The 18,274-nt window shown below is 40.4% G+C and overlaps 1 protein-coding gene across 2 annotated transcripts in view; it reads right to left on the bottom strand.

Annotated features, from left to right (window-relative positions):
* Positions 1-3,382: 3,382 nt before the first annotated feature.
* Positions 3,383-18,274, bottom strand: part of LOC124855674 (estrogen receptor beta-like) — a 79,335-nt gene continuing 64,443 nt past the window's right edge. For both annotated transcript variants that reach the window (XM_047345667.1, XM_047345668.1), the window contains exons 7-10: positions 14,236-14,369; positions 12,874-13,057; positions 7,590-7,940; positions 3,383-4,172 (exon numbers count right to left, since the gene is read on the bottom strand). In XM_047345667.1, the coding sequence (XP_047201623.1) occupies positions 4,055-4,172; positions 7,590-7,940; positions 12,874-13,057; positions 14,236-14,369 (787 nt within the window). In that variant the 3' untranslated portion in view covers positions 3,383-4,054. The remainder of the gene's footprint in view (positions 4,173-7,589; positions 7,941-12,873; positions 13,058-14,235; positions 14,370-18,274) is intronic.

Genomic DNA, 18,274 nt, shown 5'->3' with positions numbered 1-18,274 from the left:
ATTAAATTTCAAATGGCTACCGTCTGAGAAGATGCATGGTTGATGTGATAATTCTACAGTTTGAGAGCCACTCACTGAGAAGAGTCAGCAGTTTCTTACAATTTTGACAACACTTTATGCTAATTAAAGCACACCTTATAGGAAAAAAGCTTGCAGTCACATGTGAGTATCTGCATGTCATTGAAGGACATTTGAGCGACGTGTGATATTTGAACTGGAGTTGGACGACAGGGCCTTTCTAAAGTACTCATAGACCTTAAACGTTTTCACACTTTGTCACCTTTTAATCACAACCTCCAATGCCAATTTTTGGAAATTATGATGTGATAGAGCAACTCTGATCAACTGCTATGGGGATGCGTTTCTTCAGCAGGGACTTCAGCAGGGTCTCTTGATGGGCAAAGCTGGTAGAGACATAACCCCCCTACAGCTAAAATTTAACTTTGCAAATCAATAATATATTGTTTTTCAGACTGACAGGAAATTAAAATTTACATTCTCAGGATGTGTACCACACAGGAGATTAAAGATGGAGCAACAACACCCCGCATTAATTATTGTGTAAATAATCTAAAATTACAAAGATGATGATTGGATCATGAAAAAGCATCAGCATAAAGTGCTAGTAAGATAAGATTTATTTTTAGACAGTTATAAGTCCATTTGGTTTTAGCATCTCTTGGACAGGTTGTTAGCGAACAGCTAATCTGGATTTTCAGTAAATGAAGATGCCAAGAGAATTATCACTGCAGGTAAGATAGCAACAGCTTATAGCCCTAAACAACACAACATATATAGCACATACATACATATATATATATATATATGTATATATATATATATATATATATATATATATATACATATATATATATATATATATATATATATATATATATATATATATATACACACATATACATACATCACGTATGTATGTCAACACTTTTGATAAGGAATATAGCATATACAGTACAGACCAAATGTTTGGACACACCTCATTCAAAGATTTTTCTTTATTTTCATGACTATGAATATTGTAGCTTCACGCTGAAGGCATCAAAACTATGAATTAACACATGTGGAATTATATACTGAACAAAAAAGTGTGAAACAACTGAAAATATGTCTTATATTCTAGGTTCTTCAAAGTAGCCACCTTTTTCTTTGATTACTGCTACGCACACTCTTGGCATTCTGTTGATGAGCTTCAAGAGGTAGTCACCTGAAATGGTTTTCCAACAGTCTTAAAGGAGTTCCCAGAGATGCTTAGCACTTGTTGGCACTTTTGCCTTCACTCTGCGGTCCAGCTCACCCCAAACCATCTCGATTGGGTTCAGGTCCGGTGACTGTGAAGGCCAGGTCATCTGGCGTAGCACCTCATCACTCTCCTTCTTGGTCAAATAGCCCTTACACAGCCTGGAGGTGTGTTTGGGGTCATTGTCCTGTTGAAAAATAAATGATGGTCCAACTAAACGTAAACCGGATGGAATAGCATGCCGCTGCAAGATGCTGTGGTAGCCATGCTGGTTCAGTATGCCTTCAATTTTGAATAAATCCCCAACAGTGTCACCAGCAAAGCACCCCCACACCATCACACCTCCTCCTCCATGCTTCACGGTGGGAACCAGGCAAGTAGAGTCCATCCGTTCACCTCTTCTGCGCCGCACAAAGACACGGTGGTTGGAACCAAAGATCTCAAACTTGGACTCATCAGACCAAAGCACAGATTTCCATTGGTCTAATGTCCATTCCTTGTGTTCTTTAGCCCAAACAAGTCTCTTCTGCTTGTTGCCTGTCCTCAGCAGTGGTTTCCTAGCAGCTATTTTACCATGAAGGCCCGATTCACACAGTCTCCTCTTACCAGTTGTTCTAGAGATGTATCTGCTGCTAGAACTCTGTGTGGCATTGACCTGTTCTCTAATCTGAGCTGCTGTTAACCTGCGATTTCTGAGGCTGGTGACTCGGATGAACTTATCGTCTGCAGCAGAGGTGACTCTTGGTCTTCCTTTCCTGGGGCGGTCCTCATGTGAGCCAGTTTCTTTGTAGCGCTTGATGGTTTTTGCAACTGCAGTTGGGGACACTTTCAAAGTTTTCCCAATTGTTCGGACTGACTGACCTTCATTTCTTAAAGTAATGATGGCCACTCGTTTTTCTTTACTTAGCTCCTTTTTTCTTGCCATAATACAAATTCTAACAGTCTATTCAGTAGAACTATCAGCTGTGTACTGTATCCACCTCCTGCACAACACAACTGATGGTCCCAACCCCATTTATAAGGCTTGAAATCCCACTTATTAAACCTGACAGGGCATCAACAGAATGCCAAGTGTGTGCATAGCAGTGATCAAAGCAAAAGGTGGCTACTTTGAAGAACCTAGAATATAAGATATTTTCAGTTGTTTCACACTTTTTTGTTCATTGTATAATTCCACATGTGTTAATTCATAGTTTTGATGCCTTCAGTGTGAAGCTACAATATTCATACTCATGAAAATAAAGAAAACTCTTTGAATGAGAAGGTGTGTCCAAACTGTTGGTCTGTACTGTACATTAGATACAACATTTAGGAATTTAGTATACAAATTAGTGAAATTAAGCATAATTGGGCATAACCACTGACCACTAGAAAGCAGTAAAATGCTTCCATAAACTCCTTGATATGCATTAAATATGCACTGACAGGCTTTGTGGTGATTTGAGAAGAGTTTGTCTTATAGACTTTAGGAGGTTAAAGCTGGTTCCTTGCCATGCATGTTGTTGAATGAAAAAATGTATGTTACATGGGTCTCAGCATGGGAATTTTGTGAAACTTTAAGTCCTGACACATCTTTAAAGCATGTGTGTCTCTTTTGAATCACTCCTAAACAGAGCATGCACCCTCGGAGCAAGGGTGTAAAATTCACAGTATTGTTCCATCAAGATATGGTGAATATCACTGCCTCGCTATATAGATTTTTCATGTTTTTTTCATGTTTAAGGATCTATGAGTGCCTCCAAATGATCAGATAATTTTCAGCCAAATTATTATTATTCATAAAGAACAGAAATCTTTTAGCTTCACTTTCAATATTGGTATGCTACAGTGTCAACAGCCATACCGGAGCGATCTGCAGCTGGTGGTCAATGTTTTTTGGATTTCAGTTGTAACTGGCTTCAAAGTTGGTAGCACTGTTGCCTTGCAGCAATAAGGTCCTGAGTTCAACCCCAGTCGGGGGTCTTTCTGCATGAAGTTTGCATTTTCTCCCTGTGCATTGGTGGGTTTTCACCGGGTACTCCGGCTTCCTCCCACTGTCCAAATAACATGACTGTTAGGTTAATTGGTCTCTCTAAATTGCCCTTGAATGAGTGTGTGCGTGGTTGTTTGCCCTGTATATCTCTGTGTTGCCCTGCCATGGACTGGCAACCTGTCCATGGTGTAGCCCGCCTCTTGCCCATAGACTGCTGGAGATAGGCACCAGCTCCCCTGTGACCCACAATGGAATAAGCGGTATAGAAGATGAATACATGTATAAATTCAGCCTTAGGTGAAGCAAACACACAGAGAAATTTCTAACAGTCACTTTGGTAAAAGGCCACACAGTGCTGCTCCACTGACAACTTTCACAAAAGTAGAAAAACACAGAATGAACAGGCACCAATTAAACATCAAAGTACACAATATTATTAGTGCAAGAGGAAACTTTCACTGCAGAGGGACAAAAAACACAGTGGGCTTTCCTCAGAGTAACAGTCCTCATGGAAATAATGGATGTTAGCTGTGTGTTCTACATGCACCTTTATAAATCAGAAGAGATAGTTGGAGATGACTTGTTCTGAATGCTATACCAAGATGAAGTAAACAGATACAAGTACTGTGCATTAAACTGTTCTCATGAACGACTGATGTAACACACATTCACAAAAAATACTTACACACACAAAATCTGGTACAGTCAAAAGGACTAAAAACATCTAAAAAAAGAAAAGAGAACTATTTTTGTGTTTATATCTTTTAAGTTCGTTTTCTTTTTTCAAATACTGAATCATCTTCCCAGATGGTTTTCATGGCAACTCAATCATGGATTATGTAACCTAGTGGTGCCGCTGAAGAACTGGCATCCCTTCCATCCAATGACCACTGCTCCGGAGCGATGTAGCCGCAGGAGAGGTTTGTACAGTCACTTCCAGTTCTGAAAAATAAAACCCAGGAATTCATGGTGCTGTGCACAGTTAGTTGGCTAATGGGTGTTTGCAATCATGTCACAAAACGCACCCACAGCACATCTTGGAGGACAAGCAACAAGCGTAACCATGGCAACACTTGCAGGAATATCAGAAATGGCTAGTTTCAAAAGCTGTTATGAGGTCAAGATAGGGCTGTTTTTTAAAGAACGGTTGAAACTGATACACTAGAGCCATACCAGATGCCAAAGAACAAATGTAGTCTAAATTTAAAATGCTTAAAGTGGCACTAAATCCAATGTAAAAGCATAACCCTGCTCCCAGACAAAATTTTAAAAATGCCTATAGGGGAAATTTACTGCCAAAAATCAAGACCACATATTTTCAATTGAAGAGCAGGATTTCATTCTGCTTGTACTCAAACTTAGTAATTCTGGCACACAAAACTAGTAATGCTTGCACTCAAACGTCTGCTTCCCTTTCAAATATACTCTGTTCCCTCTCAAATCTTTGTTTCTGCGATCTAATGGTTCTTGCATAGATAATTTCTCCTGCTTGCTTCATTTTCCATGTATGCAAACTTGCTGTCTGCTCGGATCAAAACTGCGCTCTCAAGTTTCTTTCCTGCTCTCAAATTCTTTTTGCCCTCTCTCTCAGATTAAAGTCGTATCATCTCCTAGCAACCATATCAGCCAATAGAATGACAGTGTGCAACTGCTAGGTCACAGGCTTAGTTGGGGTGTGCTTGTTTCCTTCTACTGAGCATACCTGTGTTGCTACTTGCCTGACACGGGTCATACGGAGCAAAATCTGGAAGTACAGGTCCTTCTCAAAATATTAGCATATTGTGATAAAGTTCATTATTTTCCATAATGTCATGATGAAAATTTAACATTCATATATTTTAGATTCATTGCACACTAACTGAAATATTTCAGGTCTTTTATTGTCTTAATACAGATGATTTTGGCATACAGCTCATGAAAACCCAAAATTCCTATCTCACAAAATTAGCATATTATTAAAAGGGTCTCTAAACGAGCTATGAACCTAATCATCTGAATCAACGAGTTAACTCTAAACACCTGCAAAAGATTCCTGAGGCCTTTAAAACTCCCAGCCTGGTTCATCACTCAAAACCCCAATCATGGGTAAGACTGCCGACCTGACTGCTGTCCAGAAGGCCACTATTGACTCCCTCAAGCAAGAGGGTAAGACACAGAAAGAAATTTCTGAACGAATACGCTGTTCCCAGAGTGCTGTATCAAGGCACCTCAGTGGGAAGTCTGTGGGAAGGAAAATGTGTAGCAGAAAACGCTGCACAACGAGAAGAGGTGACCGGACCCTGAGGAAGATTGTGGAGAAGAGCCGATTCCAGACCTTGGAGGACCTGCGGAAGCTATCAGGAGATTTTGGAGCACTTCGTGCTTCCATCTGCTGAAAAGCTTTATGGAGATGAACATTTCATTTTTCAGCACGACCTGGCACCTGCTCACAGTGCCAAAACCACTGGTAAATGGTTTACTGACCATGGTATCACTGTGCTCAATTGGCCTGCCAACTCTCCTGACCTGAACCCCATAGAGAATCTGTGGGATATTGTGAAGAGAACGTTGAGAGACTCAAGACCCAACACTCTGGATGAGCTAAAGGCCGCTATCGAAGCATCCTGGGCCTCCATAAGACCTCAGCAGTGCCACAGGCTGATTGCCTCCATGCCACGCCGCATTGAAGCAGTCATTTCTGCAAAAGGATTCCCGACCAAGTATTGAGTGCATAACTGTACATGATTATTTGAAGCTTGACGTTTTTTGTATAAAAAACACTTTTCTTTTATGGGTCGGATGAAATATGCTAATTTTGTGAGATTGGAATTTTGGGTTTTCATGAGCTGTATGCCAAAATCATCCGTATTAAGACAATAAAAGACCTGAAATATTTCAGTTAGTGTGCAATGAATCTAAAATATATGAATGTTAAATTTTCATCATTACATTATGGAAAATAATGAACTTTATCACAATATGCTAATATTTTGAGAAGGACCTGTAAGTGTTTCTATGCATCCGGTGCGCATCGTAATTTCGTAAAATAGGTCAATCTACTTCAATTGATAGCTCAACTCAGCAACGTACAATGACAATGAATAATTCAAACTATCCTGAAGTAAATGATTTTAAAGATTCAGTAGTTTAATATGTACGTCTGTTTCTATCAGCATAAACAACATTAAAATAAAATATGACAATTAAACAACTTTTCAGCGGAAGACATATTTAAGAATTGCATTGTAAATTTGCTAATTAATCTAGCATATACAATATTACTGTTATAATAATATTTTCAGTAAAATGGTGACAAAGCTAACCTGACATTTTAAGGGTTTGGTCCTTGTTGGGTTAAATTAAACACTTTCTTTTTACTTATTGGGATAGTTATTTATGATATCTGAATCATACATTTTTATAAATAATTGGTTCAAGTACAAGCAGAATGAATGCCTGCTCTCAAAATATGTACTTTGTAATTTTAGCAGTAAATTTCCCCCATAAATGCCACAAAAGTGGGCGGTGCCAAGAGACACAAGGTGCACGGCCAAGTGTGTGGATAGACGGAGGGGATTAAGGTGGAGGCGTGATCAGGAGGGCGAGGGAAAGTTGCAGATTGCTTCATTTGACTTATGGAAATATGGAGAGTGAGCAGAATGACACTGGTAGTTTCACCACAGATAAATCATTTGAAGTGGAGGATTTTTCATCCCCCTCTTCACTGGAGATTAAGAGAGGCTTTGTGGAGCCCAGCGGGCCTGAGTCTTATCAGTTCGTGCTGCTGACTCAAGGCGCTGACTCAGCGATGCCCAAAGCTGGTGCTGCCGAGGCAGCGGAGGACAGAATGGGCCCAGTTTCCTAATAGTGATGTTGGCAGCATCAGTGCTAACATGGGTTAACGTTCAAAGCAGTAACAAACTTTCAGAAAGTTTACATTACACGTAGATTTATAGTATCTCAAGTAAAGAATATGATCGACGGTATAAATCATAAAACGCTATGACCAATGTTTGCTATTCCAACTCTTGACTTGCTACAGGAGTGTGTCCGAGTGAGATGGTTGTATACACGAATGTATGAACGTACCAAACTGTACCGTTTGAACCAATAGGAAAATTCAACTGCAGTAGCCACTGTTCAATCCAAAGAGGGCTTTAGATCAAATATTGCAGAATTAAACATAAAAAATGTAAAAACAATTGCACAGTAACATAAAGATTGTACACTTAATGCCCAATTTATAGAGTTTATCTGCAAAAAAGTTGATTTGGGGTTTAGTTCCACTTTAAGCCACTGCATTAATGTTATGTTCAAAAACACTAGTGCTACACTCTTCCAAAAAAGAACATTATGATTTAAATACACTTTTGAACTTACCCTTCACTTTTCATTTGATGTCCTATTATAGACAGAGGAGAGGATAGGAGGCCTCGAGACTGCAGGTGCCTAACCATGGGTTGGTCTTCAGATGGTTCCTCTAGAGGTGCCATAGAATTATCAGTACTGGAACTGGCAGTGAAGGTCTGATCTAGATCTGCCTGCAGGTAAAATGGAGGAGGTGGGTGATACTGCTGCCCATCACAGTAGGTATCAGAGCTTGGTGAGGATGCAGCGGTTTGACTGCTGCTGCTGCTGGACGTGTTGGCATCCATCATTTCCAGGAGGAGGTTGTACACCAGCACAACATTCTTCCTCTTCATGGTTGACAAGTGGTCCATTCCTTTGTTGCTGTGGAGAGAGGAAGGGATGGTGAGCTTGACTAAACTAAAAAAGTCATGTTAGCACTGACTTTTTCTAGGAAACTGAAAGAAAAGTGTGCAGTGTAGTGGAAAAAGACACTACTGGCTGATCCAGCTTTGATGTAATGTCCTTAAAACAAGTCAAAATGAGGCTCAGTATTGTGTGTGACCTCCATGTGCCTGTATGACCTCCCTACAACGCCTGGACATGCTCCTGATGAGACGGTGGATGGTCTCCTGAGGGATCTCCTCCCAGACCTGGACTAAAGTATCCTCCAACTCCTGGACAGTCTGTGGTGCAACGTGACGTTGGTGGATGGAGCGAGACATGATGTCCCAGATGTGCTCAATTGGATTCAGGTCTGGGGAACGGGCGGGCCAGTCCATAACTTCAATGTCTTCATCTTGCAGGACCTGCTGACACACTCCAGCCACATGAGGTCTAGCATTGTCCTGCATTAGGAGGAACCCAGGGCAAACCGCACCAGCATATGGTCTCACAAGGGGTCTGAAGATCTCATCTCGGTGCCTAATAGCAGTCAGGCTACCTCTGGTGAGCACATGGAGGGCCATGTGGCCCTCCACAGAAATGCCACCCCACACCATTACTGACCCGCTGCCAAACCGGTCATGCTGAAGGATGTTGCAGGCAGCAGATCGCTCTCCATGGTGTCTCCATGTGCTCAGTGTGAACCTGCTTTCATCTGTGAAGAGCACAGGGTGCCAGTGGCGAATTAGCCAATCCTGGTGTTCTCTGGCAAATGCCAAGCGTCCTGCATGGTGCTGGGCTGTGAGCACAACCCCCATTTGTGGACGTCGGGTCCTCATACCATCCTTATGGAGTCGGTTTCTAACCGTTTGTGCAGACACATGCACATTTGTGGCCTGCTGGAGGTCATTTTGCAGGGCTCTGGCAGTGCTCCTCCTGTTCCTCCTTGCACAAAGGTGGAGGTAGCGGTCCTGCTGCTGGGTTGTTGCCCTCCTACGGCCTCCTCCACGTCTCCTGGTGTACTGGCCTGTCTCCTGGTAGCGCCTCCAGGCTCTGGACACTACGCTGACAGACACAGCAAACCTTCTTGCCACAGCTCGCATTGATGTTCCATCCTGGATGAGCTGCACTACCTGAGCCACTTGTGTGGGTTGTAGAGTCCGTCTCATGCTACCACGAGTGTGAAAGCACCACCAACATTCATAAGTGACCAAAACATCAGCCAGAAAGCATAGGTACTGAGAAGTGGTCTGTGGTCCCCACCTGCAGAACCACTCCTTTATTGAGTGTGTCTTGCTAATGGCCAAAGATTTCCCCCTGTTGTCTATTCCATTTGAACAACAGCATGTGAAATTGATTGTTAATCAGTGTTGCTTCCTAAGTGGACAGTTTGATTTCACAGAAGTTAGATTTACTTGGGGTTATATTGTGTTGTTTAAGTGTTCCCTTTATTTTTTTAAGGAGTGATTATAGCCCCAATTCACAACACATTTCTTCTCAAGGCACTTTACAAAGTCAGTCCAATCAAATCATACAGATTTCAAGTCAGGTTCATACATTCCAATTAATCCAAACTATCAAAAAGTGCATTCGGATTCAGTTTAATATTCAAATTGGTTAAAAGTTTTTCTATCTAAGGAAACCCAGCAGATTGCATTGAGCCAGTGACTTGTAGCAGTCACTCCTCCTGGATGAACATGCAGAGAAAGTGGACAGTCGCTGGCGTTGACTTTGCAGCAATCCCTCATACTGAGCATGCATGTAGCGACAGTGGAGAGAAAAACTCCCTTTTAACAGGAATCAACCTCCAGCAGAACCAGACTCAGTGTGAGCGGCCATCTGCCACGACCGACTGGGGGTTTGAGAGAACAGAGCAGAGACAGAAAAAGAACACAGAAGCACTGATCCAGGAATACTTTCTATATGAAAGAAAAGTGGAACATTAATGGTTATAGCTCCTTTGGTGGCTTCATCTAGGAGTGAAAGACAGCTAAGCAGATGAACTCTGAGCCAGTTTTCAAGTCTAGAGTATGAAAGAGAGCCCATACAGTTAGTCACAGTAGAAGTTTAGCCAGTAGCTATGTCTAGAAGAGACAGGGTTAATCACTGAAAGAGAGGGCCAAGTGTATCATCGGTATAAGGTGAGCATTAAGTTGGTGGCAGCAGACGCTTGGCTGATGCCCCCCTCCAGGAAGGTGTCACAGCTAGACACAGTCAGGCCAGGTGTAGCTTCTAGCAAGAGAAAAAACAGAGAGACAACATAGTTAAAAATAGAGTTAAAATCTGAAATAACAGCAAATAACACAAAATTGGAGAGTAGTATGAGAATGTAGCAAAGAGAGTGAAAGTGGTCATTATGTCCTCCAGCAGTCTAAGCCTATAGCAGCATAACTCAAGATAACCTATAAGCTTTATCAAAAAGGAAAGTTTTAAGGTTTAATCCTTAAAGGTAGACAGGGTGTCTGCCTCGCGGACTAAAACTGGGACCTGGTTCCACAGGAGAGGAGCCTGATAACTAAAGGACCTGCCTCCCATTCTACTTCTAGACACTCTAGGAACCACCAGTAAACCTGCAGTCTGAGAACGAATAGCTCTGTTAGGAATATATGGAACAATCAGATCTCTGATGTATGATGGAGCTAGATCATTAAGGGCTTTATATGTGAGGAGGAGAATTTTAAATTATATTCTGGATTTAACCGGGAGCCAATGAAGGGAAGCTAGAATAGGATAAATATGATCTTTCTTTTTTATTTTCATCAGAACTCTTGCTGCAGTGTTTTGGATCAGCTGAAAACGTTTAACTTTACAATAGTAAAGCCTTGATGTAACAAATGCATGGACTTGATTTCAGCGTCACTCTTAGACAGGATTTTTCTAATTTTAGCAATGTTCCAGAGGTGAAAGAAGGAAATCCTAGAAACCTGTTTTATATGGGATTTAAATGATATGTCCTGGTCAAAGATAACACCATGGTTTTTTACTTTGTTACCGGATGTCAATTTAATGTCGTCCACATTAATTGATTCACTAAGCAATTTGTTTTTCAACGATTCTTGTCCAAAGACAACAACTTCTGTCTTGTTTGAATTTAGAAGCAGAAAATTTAAAGTCATTCAAGTTTTTATGTCTTCAAGACATGCTTGTAGACTATCTAACTGGTTGGGCTCATCAGGAGTTATAGATAAGTTAAGCTGAGTATCATCAGCATAACAGTAAAAATGTATCCCAAGTTGCCTGATAATTTTACCAATTGGAAGCAAATATATAGTAAAGAGAATTGACCCAAGCACTGAACCCTGTGGTACTCCACAATTAACCCTGGAGTTTGAAGATGATTTATCATTTACATGAACAAACTGGAATCTGTCAGACAAATAAGATTTAAACCAGCCTAGTGTTGTTCCCCTGATTCCTACAGCATGTTCCAGCCTTTCTAAAAGAATATTGTAATCGACTGGATGAAATGCACCACTGAGATCTAACAGATCAACTGAGACCAGCTTCCCTGTCCCTGCTGAAGAAAAACATCCTCATGGCATAATGCTGCCACCACCCTGTTTCACTGTTGTGGGTAAATGTAAAATGTTAGATTTCCACCCTACACTAAATTTTACAGATAAGCCAATTAAATTACATCTTCGTCTCATCTGACAGACCACCTTTACCCTTATATTTGCTGTGAGACAAACTGGAAAATGGATATGTTGTGGCTTTCTTATTCGCACTCTTCCATAAAGACCAGTTCTGCAGTACACAACTAAACGTCCAGATGATGGATTGAACAGAGCTCTGTGAGAAGGTCAAAGCTGGATGTAGTTTTAGAACAGAACCCTGCTTTAAACTTCTCTACAACTTTCTCCCTGACCAGTCTGCTGTGTTCCTTGGTCTTCATGATGCTGTTCATTCTCTAATGTTCTGTAACAAACCTCTGAGGCCAAAAACAGAACAGCTTCAGAGAGACTCAGATTCAATTACATTGTTTACTAGGTAATTTCTAAAGACAGTTGAGGCAGATTTCAACTCTGGTTTCCTCAACATTCTATCTCTGGAATTTAACTTACTGGAGCTTTTTGTTTTTCTAGCTGGCAAGTGATACATTTTGACTATGGTCTTAGAAACTAGGTCAGACATCAGGGGACACAGATCCCCTCCCACCACAACAACCAGGAGTCCAGGATGTGATCAAAAACTGTGAAATTACAAACAGAGAAATCAGTTCAAAACAGCACTAATATTATGTAGTTCTGTAGCAGTTCTGCTTGAAAAGCAACTGACAGTCACTTCAAACTGTGTGGAAATGTGAAGGTAGAATGGATTTCAATGAAACTGAGCAGATCCTGACGACAGGAGGAAGAAACAGAAGAGATCTCTGACTGGGATAACAACCCAACTGACATTAATTTTGATCATTTTAAAGCGGTGAAGTTCTAAAGCTGAATTAAAACCAGTTCAGAAGAGGTTTGTAAAAATCTACAGTCCCTAACAATTAAAGCCTATGAGATGTATCTCGTAGAAACCAAACATACAGACACACACGTCATGTCTATCATTGTGAGGACGTTGTATTGACTGCTATTCATTTTCCATTGATTTCTATGCCCAAACCCTAACCCTAAACTCAATTCACACCTTAGCCCAAAACCTAAGAGTTAACCCAGATGTCATTGTAAGGACCTGGCAAATTGTCCACACAATGTTGGTCATCTGTCAAGTTTTGGTCCTCATAATGTTGGCTATACATGAGCACACACACACAGGCACACACATGCGCGCACACACGCACACACAATGCAGCAGTGTGTCTGCTCCATTTAAATGGACAAACCAGGATATTTTTTTTCTGCCCAGCCCAATGGTATGGGCCAGTGTGGGACGGCATTCTGACAGAAACTGGATACTTTCTTCACCATGTCCTGTCAGATGTGTGTACCTGACGTGACGAATGTGGGAGAGAAGCATGGTAAGGTGGCCTAGGCGTAGAGTCTGCTGCTGCGTCGACAGGCCTAGTTTGGAAATGGCCCACACCAGAGCATCAATGACTGAGTCCAGAAGGCGCAGCAGCTTGTTCCTGCTCTCCAGCTCCTCTGCTGTCTGTGGGGAGTTCGTACATAGATCTAAAAAAAAAAAAAATAGCACATATTGCTTACATTAACTGTTTACTGCCTAGACTACTAGGCAAAGGTCTCCACCCAGCCCTGTCCATGGTCATTCTCAGTAGAAGAAGTGAGGTATGGCACATTTCACAACTCTCTGGTACTCTAGGTGTTGTGGGAGGATGGACATTGGTTCAAATGGTCACTGTTTATCAGAGAATTAACAGCAGGGATTGTCTACAGTCAGCTATAAAACACAGGTTTCTTTTTCACCAAGTGAAAACTAAACCAATGATGCCTCCTGGAAAGAATAACCGCAAGATTACTGAAGCGGTGCTGGATCAATACAGCAGAGACTGAAACAAAAAGCATCAAACCTCAGGTGTGCAAAAGCACTCAAATGTCTCATTCAGGTCTAGTAGTGTTCTATTGCTTGTTCAGAGGGATGTAGGAGACAAAGCAGCAGTCAGATGCTGCACCTGATTCATTCATCAGTGTGAGCACCTGTATAAGAGCAGAAGTTGCTGCTTTGGTGCACACCAGCGTGTTTCAAACTCAATGCCAAGGTGGAAGGACACCATCTTTGACCTTGGAGAAGCAGCTGATGCTGCTCGTGATGATAACAAAACTCCAAAAGGGACTTCTTTGGATTGTCTTCAGTTTATCTAATAACACATCTTAACTTTGATCATTAAATTCAACAATTTGTGTCAACAATTTTTCAGAGCACTGCACCTTCTGACCTTGGGGTGAATTTGCTGGGACTCCAAAGACTAAAACAAAATGCTTTAAGTCCTGCTTTTATAGAAGTAGTCACACTGATGATGATTAGTTAATTGAGTCCGTTTGCATCAAACTTCGCATGAGCCTCCTGAATATCCCCGGAACCCAGAATGCAAAAATAAACACATCAGAAAATCTAAATAGCTCAGAAAACTTTGTAGTTATTGGGGTAAAATCTTGAAACTTTGCTTTTGTTTTCAAGTATGTGGGCCAGAGATGTGGTGACTGTCATTTACCCTCCATGTTCCAGATTATGGCAGTGAACATCAAAAAAGCAGAGGGTCAAACTTATCTGGGTTATGTAAGGACTTAAAGCACACATTGCTTTACTGATTACACAGGACAAAGCACACTTTGTATCTTCATGCAACCTTGGTGCAGATTCGTGGCTATGCTGTAGTGTCGGTGAAACTCACTAGAGTTGAGGAGGATCATAGCCTTGAGGCAGACGTACTCCTCCCTCTGCAGCTTTAGCTCCCGAAAACGAGAGGTGGCTGCAAGGAGCATGTCAAAGATCTCCATGATGCCCTCCACACACTGTCCCTCCTCCCTGAAGAGACACAGAGCAGAAGGAGCAAGGCAATGATGGCTGCTGGTTAGCATGAGATGGACCAAAGAGGACTTCTACAATCTTAGAACAACTCCTGTCTCAGAAACTTCACAATAATCTCTGCTAACAAGATGTTTTTTTTTTACAGAGGAGCTGATGATTCTACACCAGTGATGTTTTAAACCAAATTCAGCAAGTGAAAACTAGTCATGAACCCCATTTTCTCTTTCCTGTTTTTTTTTAAATTTGTTGATATAAAAAACTTTCTTAGTCTATTTTCAGGACTAAGAACAACATAATGGTGACTCTCTCTTTAAAACCACTTGTAAGTTTGATGAATGGTACAAACAGCTTGGTTTTTGAGTAAAAGTTACTGGATGATTTTGGTTCTACTTACTATGGAATTAAAATAAAAGTAAACAAAAACATGACTAGAAAAATATGTTGTGCTGAATCTAACATTTTCTCTTTAGACGGACCAAAATTTGCCAATTAGAATCTCATCCTAAAAAATTGCAAATAGTGTCCATCTGCTTGAACTGCCTGTGCTGGTATGATATTTCTTGCTTTAGAGCAGGAGAATCCCTCTTTGGTCTGGGCCCCTCTTGGACTAGCCCTCAGCTTCAGCCTCTTGGACAAACCAATCTGAACTGGAAAACTAAATGAAACACCAAGATTAACCACTTACAACCTTGTAACAGAATGTCATTTCAAAAATCCTGAACATAGGCTGATAGGGATGGTTTGGTCTTCTGCTGATTCCATTTTTTTCTAAAGACATTAAAAAGAAAAACTGCACATTCATTGATGGAGATATTCATTTTAGTGTTAAAAAGAAGGAATTACAAGACTATCTTAATTTATGCATCAGCTCATGTCTCTCAGCATTATAAACATTTTATGAAACTGAGTTATTTTTCCTGAATCTAGAAACTAAAATTGAATGTTACCATATTTAATCAGAATCAATCCATGAAAGATGGCCAGTTCTGATCCCAGGCTAATTCAGAGGAACATCTCTTTAATACCCGAGTTTAGCCTGATAGTGTGAGCTTGCCCAGCTGGCACAGCTACCGATAACGTCCTTTAGGAAAATGAATTGCCCTCCCTGTGGTAAACCTTGCCCATTGTGGGTCATCATACTGGCTTCATGTGGGCAGGTTATTAGCATGTGTTTGTATGTTAAATGTGTAACTAAATTAGCCTTCCCAATGCCACTGCTTCATGTAGTGATCATTAGATTTTTTATAAAGTTTACTTTGAACACATCTGTTAGCCTACAGATATCTTCATCAGAGACACTTCCTGTTTGTCCTCATTGCAGCTGATGATGGTGTTTTTAAGAACACTGAACTGTTTTGTATCATAAATCATTTAGGGCTGAAACAGTTAACCAGATTAATGATCAATAATCAATTACTGAAATAATTGCCAACTAATTTAGTAATTGAATAATCACTAACTGGAGTATACTCTAAAACATGCCATTTGCTGAAAGAACAACCCAATCAGAGCAGCATTTACGCCACAATTGTACAGAAAATATATACATTTTGCACTTAATTTGAAAACTCTTCTTTGTCTGTAAATATGCTTTATCAATATCTTTTTTAGTGGCACCTGGTTCAAATTCTGTAAAATAATTCTCTTATTAAGCACCTTTTGCTATCAGATTATTAAACAATCAAAAAAAGTCGACAAAATAATCAATTAGCAAAATAATTATTAATTGCAGCCCTAGATCATTTTATTTCCACTCTTCGTGGATTAAACCTCATTGAAAAAAGTTTTACTAGTGCCTAGGTGTTTAAATAAATCTTCACAAGCATTCAGATAAATTATTCAATTTTTATATGATGATTGAGCCTCTTACGCAGGGTGACTAACCAACTCCACCTGCTCTACCTAAAGGAAATAAATAGTGAGGAACCTAGAGGCCTTATCATACATATGACTGAGCATGCTTCAGCACTCCTATTTATTCTTCAGAAAAATGAACGGGTTTCCTTTGAGGTTTCCATTGACTCTACAGGTAACTGAGAAGACGATCAGTCCGACCACTAATACGATGCAGAAATATTCACTAACCTTTCTACCAGAACCAAAGCAGTTTTACATGTTGTCTTCTAACTAAACTCAAACAGCTCATGGCCTCCCTCAGGAGCCTGTGGAACTCTATCCTTCTGCACCGCAAGGTTCCAGACTCCCATGGCAAGGGCAGCGAATGATGTTAATGACGTGGAAGCCCCGTAATACCTGGTTATACTCGTCTCTTCTGACCTCACATACGTATGTTAGTTCATGCAGGAATACTTTCCAAAGTGGCTGAATAGAAAGGCAAAATTCTTAACTGTTTTGGCACCAAAGATAGTCACAATAATTTATCAGGTTTGGGGGATGTTTCTATTTTACAGAGGGTCAAACTGGTGTGATATTCATTAAAGATATACAACTATAATTGAAAAACTGTTTTGTATTTTTTGATTTTAATATATTACTTTGTCCAAGACTTGTTCAAGGACCTGATACATTTGAGTTTAAAAAAAACCCTCAGAAGAAATCTGTAGAAATGTCTGAAAATACTTTTTTACAGAAGTATAAATAATATTAGAACTGCTCAAATCCTGTTTACAAAATTATGTAACTAATGATTCAACCCCACCCGCTATCCTGTCAGCAGCTAACATTCAATTTCAAGTAAAAGTAAAAATGCTACCACCCCAGCAACCACAGTGCTGGTATTAATGGACCTTGGTGCAGCATTCGATATTGTTGATCACTCCATTTTATTAGAGCACCTGGAAAACTGGGTCTGCCTTTCTGGAACAGCACTTGATTGGTTTAAATCCTACTTAAAGGACAGGAACTTTTTTGTGTCAGTAGGTAATTTTACATCACAGACCACAAAAATTACATGTGGTGTTTCCCAAGGGTCCTTCTTAGGGCCCCTCCTATTCAATATCTGCATGTTCCCCCTAACTCAAATTATAATAAACAACATCATAAGTTATCATTACTATGCAGACGACACACAGCTATATGTTACAATGTCACCAGGTGACTATGAACCCACTCAAGCACTTAGTAAATGATTGGAAGAAATCATTGCATGGATGCGTCAAAATCTTCTTCAGCTGAACCAAAACAAAACTGAAGTAATCATTTTTGGACCAAAGGAAAAGTGTTTAAAAGTTAGCACACAGATTCAGTTAATACAGCTAGAAACCACCAGTCAGGCTCGAAACCTGGGTGTAGTGATGGACTCAGACCTGAACCTTCAGAGGCACATAAAGACGGTAACAAGGTCGGCCTTCTATCACCTAAAGAACATCTCCAGGATTAAAGGACTAATATCTCAGCAGGACCTTGAAAAACTAATTTATGCGTTCATCTTTAGTAGAATTAATTACTGCAACGGTGTCTTCACAGGTCTGCCGAAAAAATCGATCAGACAGCTGCAGTTGATCCAGAATGCTGCTGCCCCCGTCCTCATTAAAACTAAGAAAGTGGAGCACATCACTCCGGTCCTAAAGTCCCTACACTGGTTCCCTGTGTCTCAAAGGATAGACTTATAAAATACTTCTTTTAGTCTATAAATCACTGAATGGCTTTGCACCAAAATATATTACAAAGTTGTTGTCAGTGTATCAACCACACAGACCTCTCAGGTCAACTGGCTTAAATCTACTCTGCATACCCAGAACCAAACATGGAGAAGCAGCTTTTAGTACTTATACTCCACAAATCTGAACTAAAATCCCAGAAAACTGTAAAACGCTGAAACCCTAATTTGCTTTAAATCAAGATTAAAAACGTACTTGTTCAGAGTGGTCTTTGACTGTGTTATCTAAACATTAGTTAGGTTTTCAATCCAACTTTCCTTTCATTTTCTTCTCAACCAATCA

This window comes from Girardinichthys multiradiatus, chromosome 19, assembly GCF_021462225.1.
Source record: "Girardinichthys multiradiatus isolate DD_20200921_A chromosome 19, DD_fGirMul_XY1, whole genome shotgun sequence".
Taxonomy (NCBI): Eukaryota; Metazoa; Chordata; class Actinopteri; order Cyprinodontiformes; family Goodeidae; genus Girardinichthys; species Girardinichthys multiradiatus.
The sequence above is the reverse complement of the archived record's forward strand: the minus strand, read 5'-3'. Positions and strand labels throughout refer to the sequence as shown.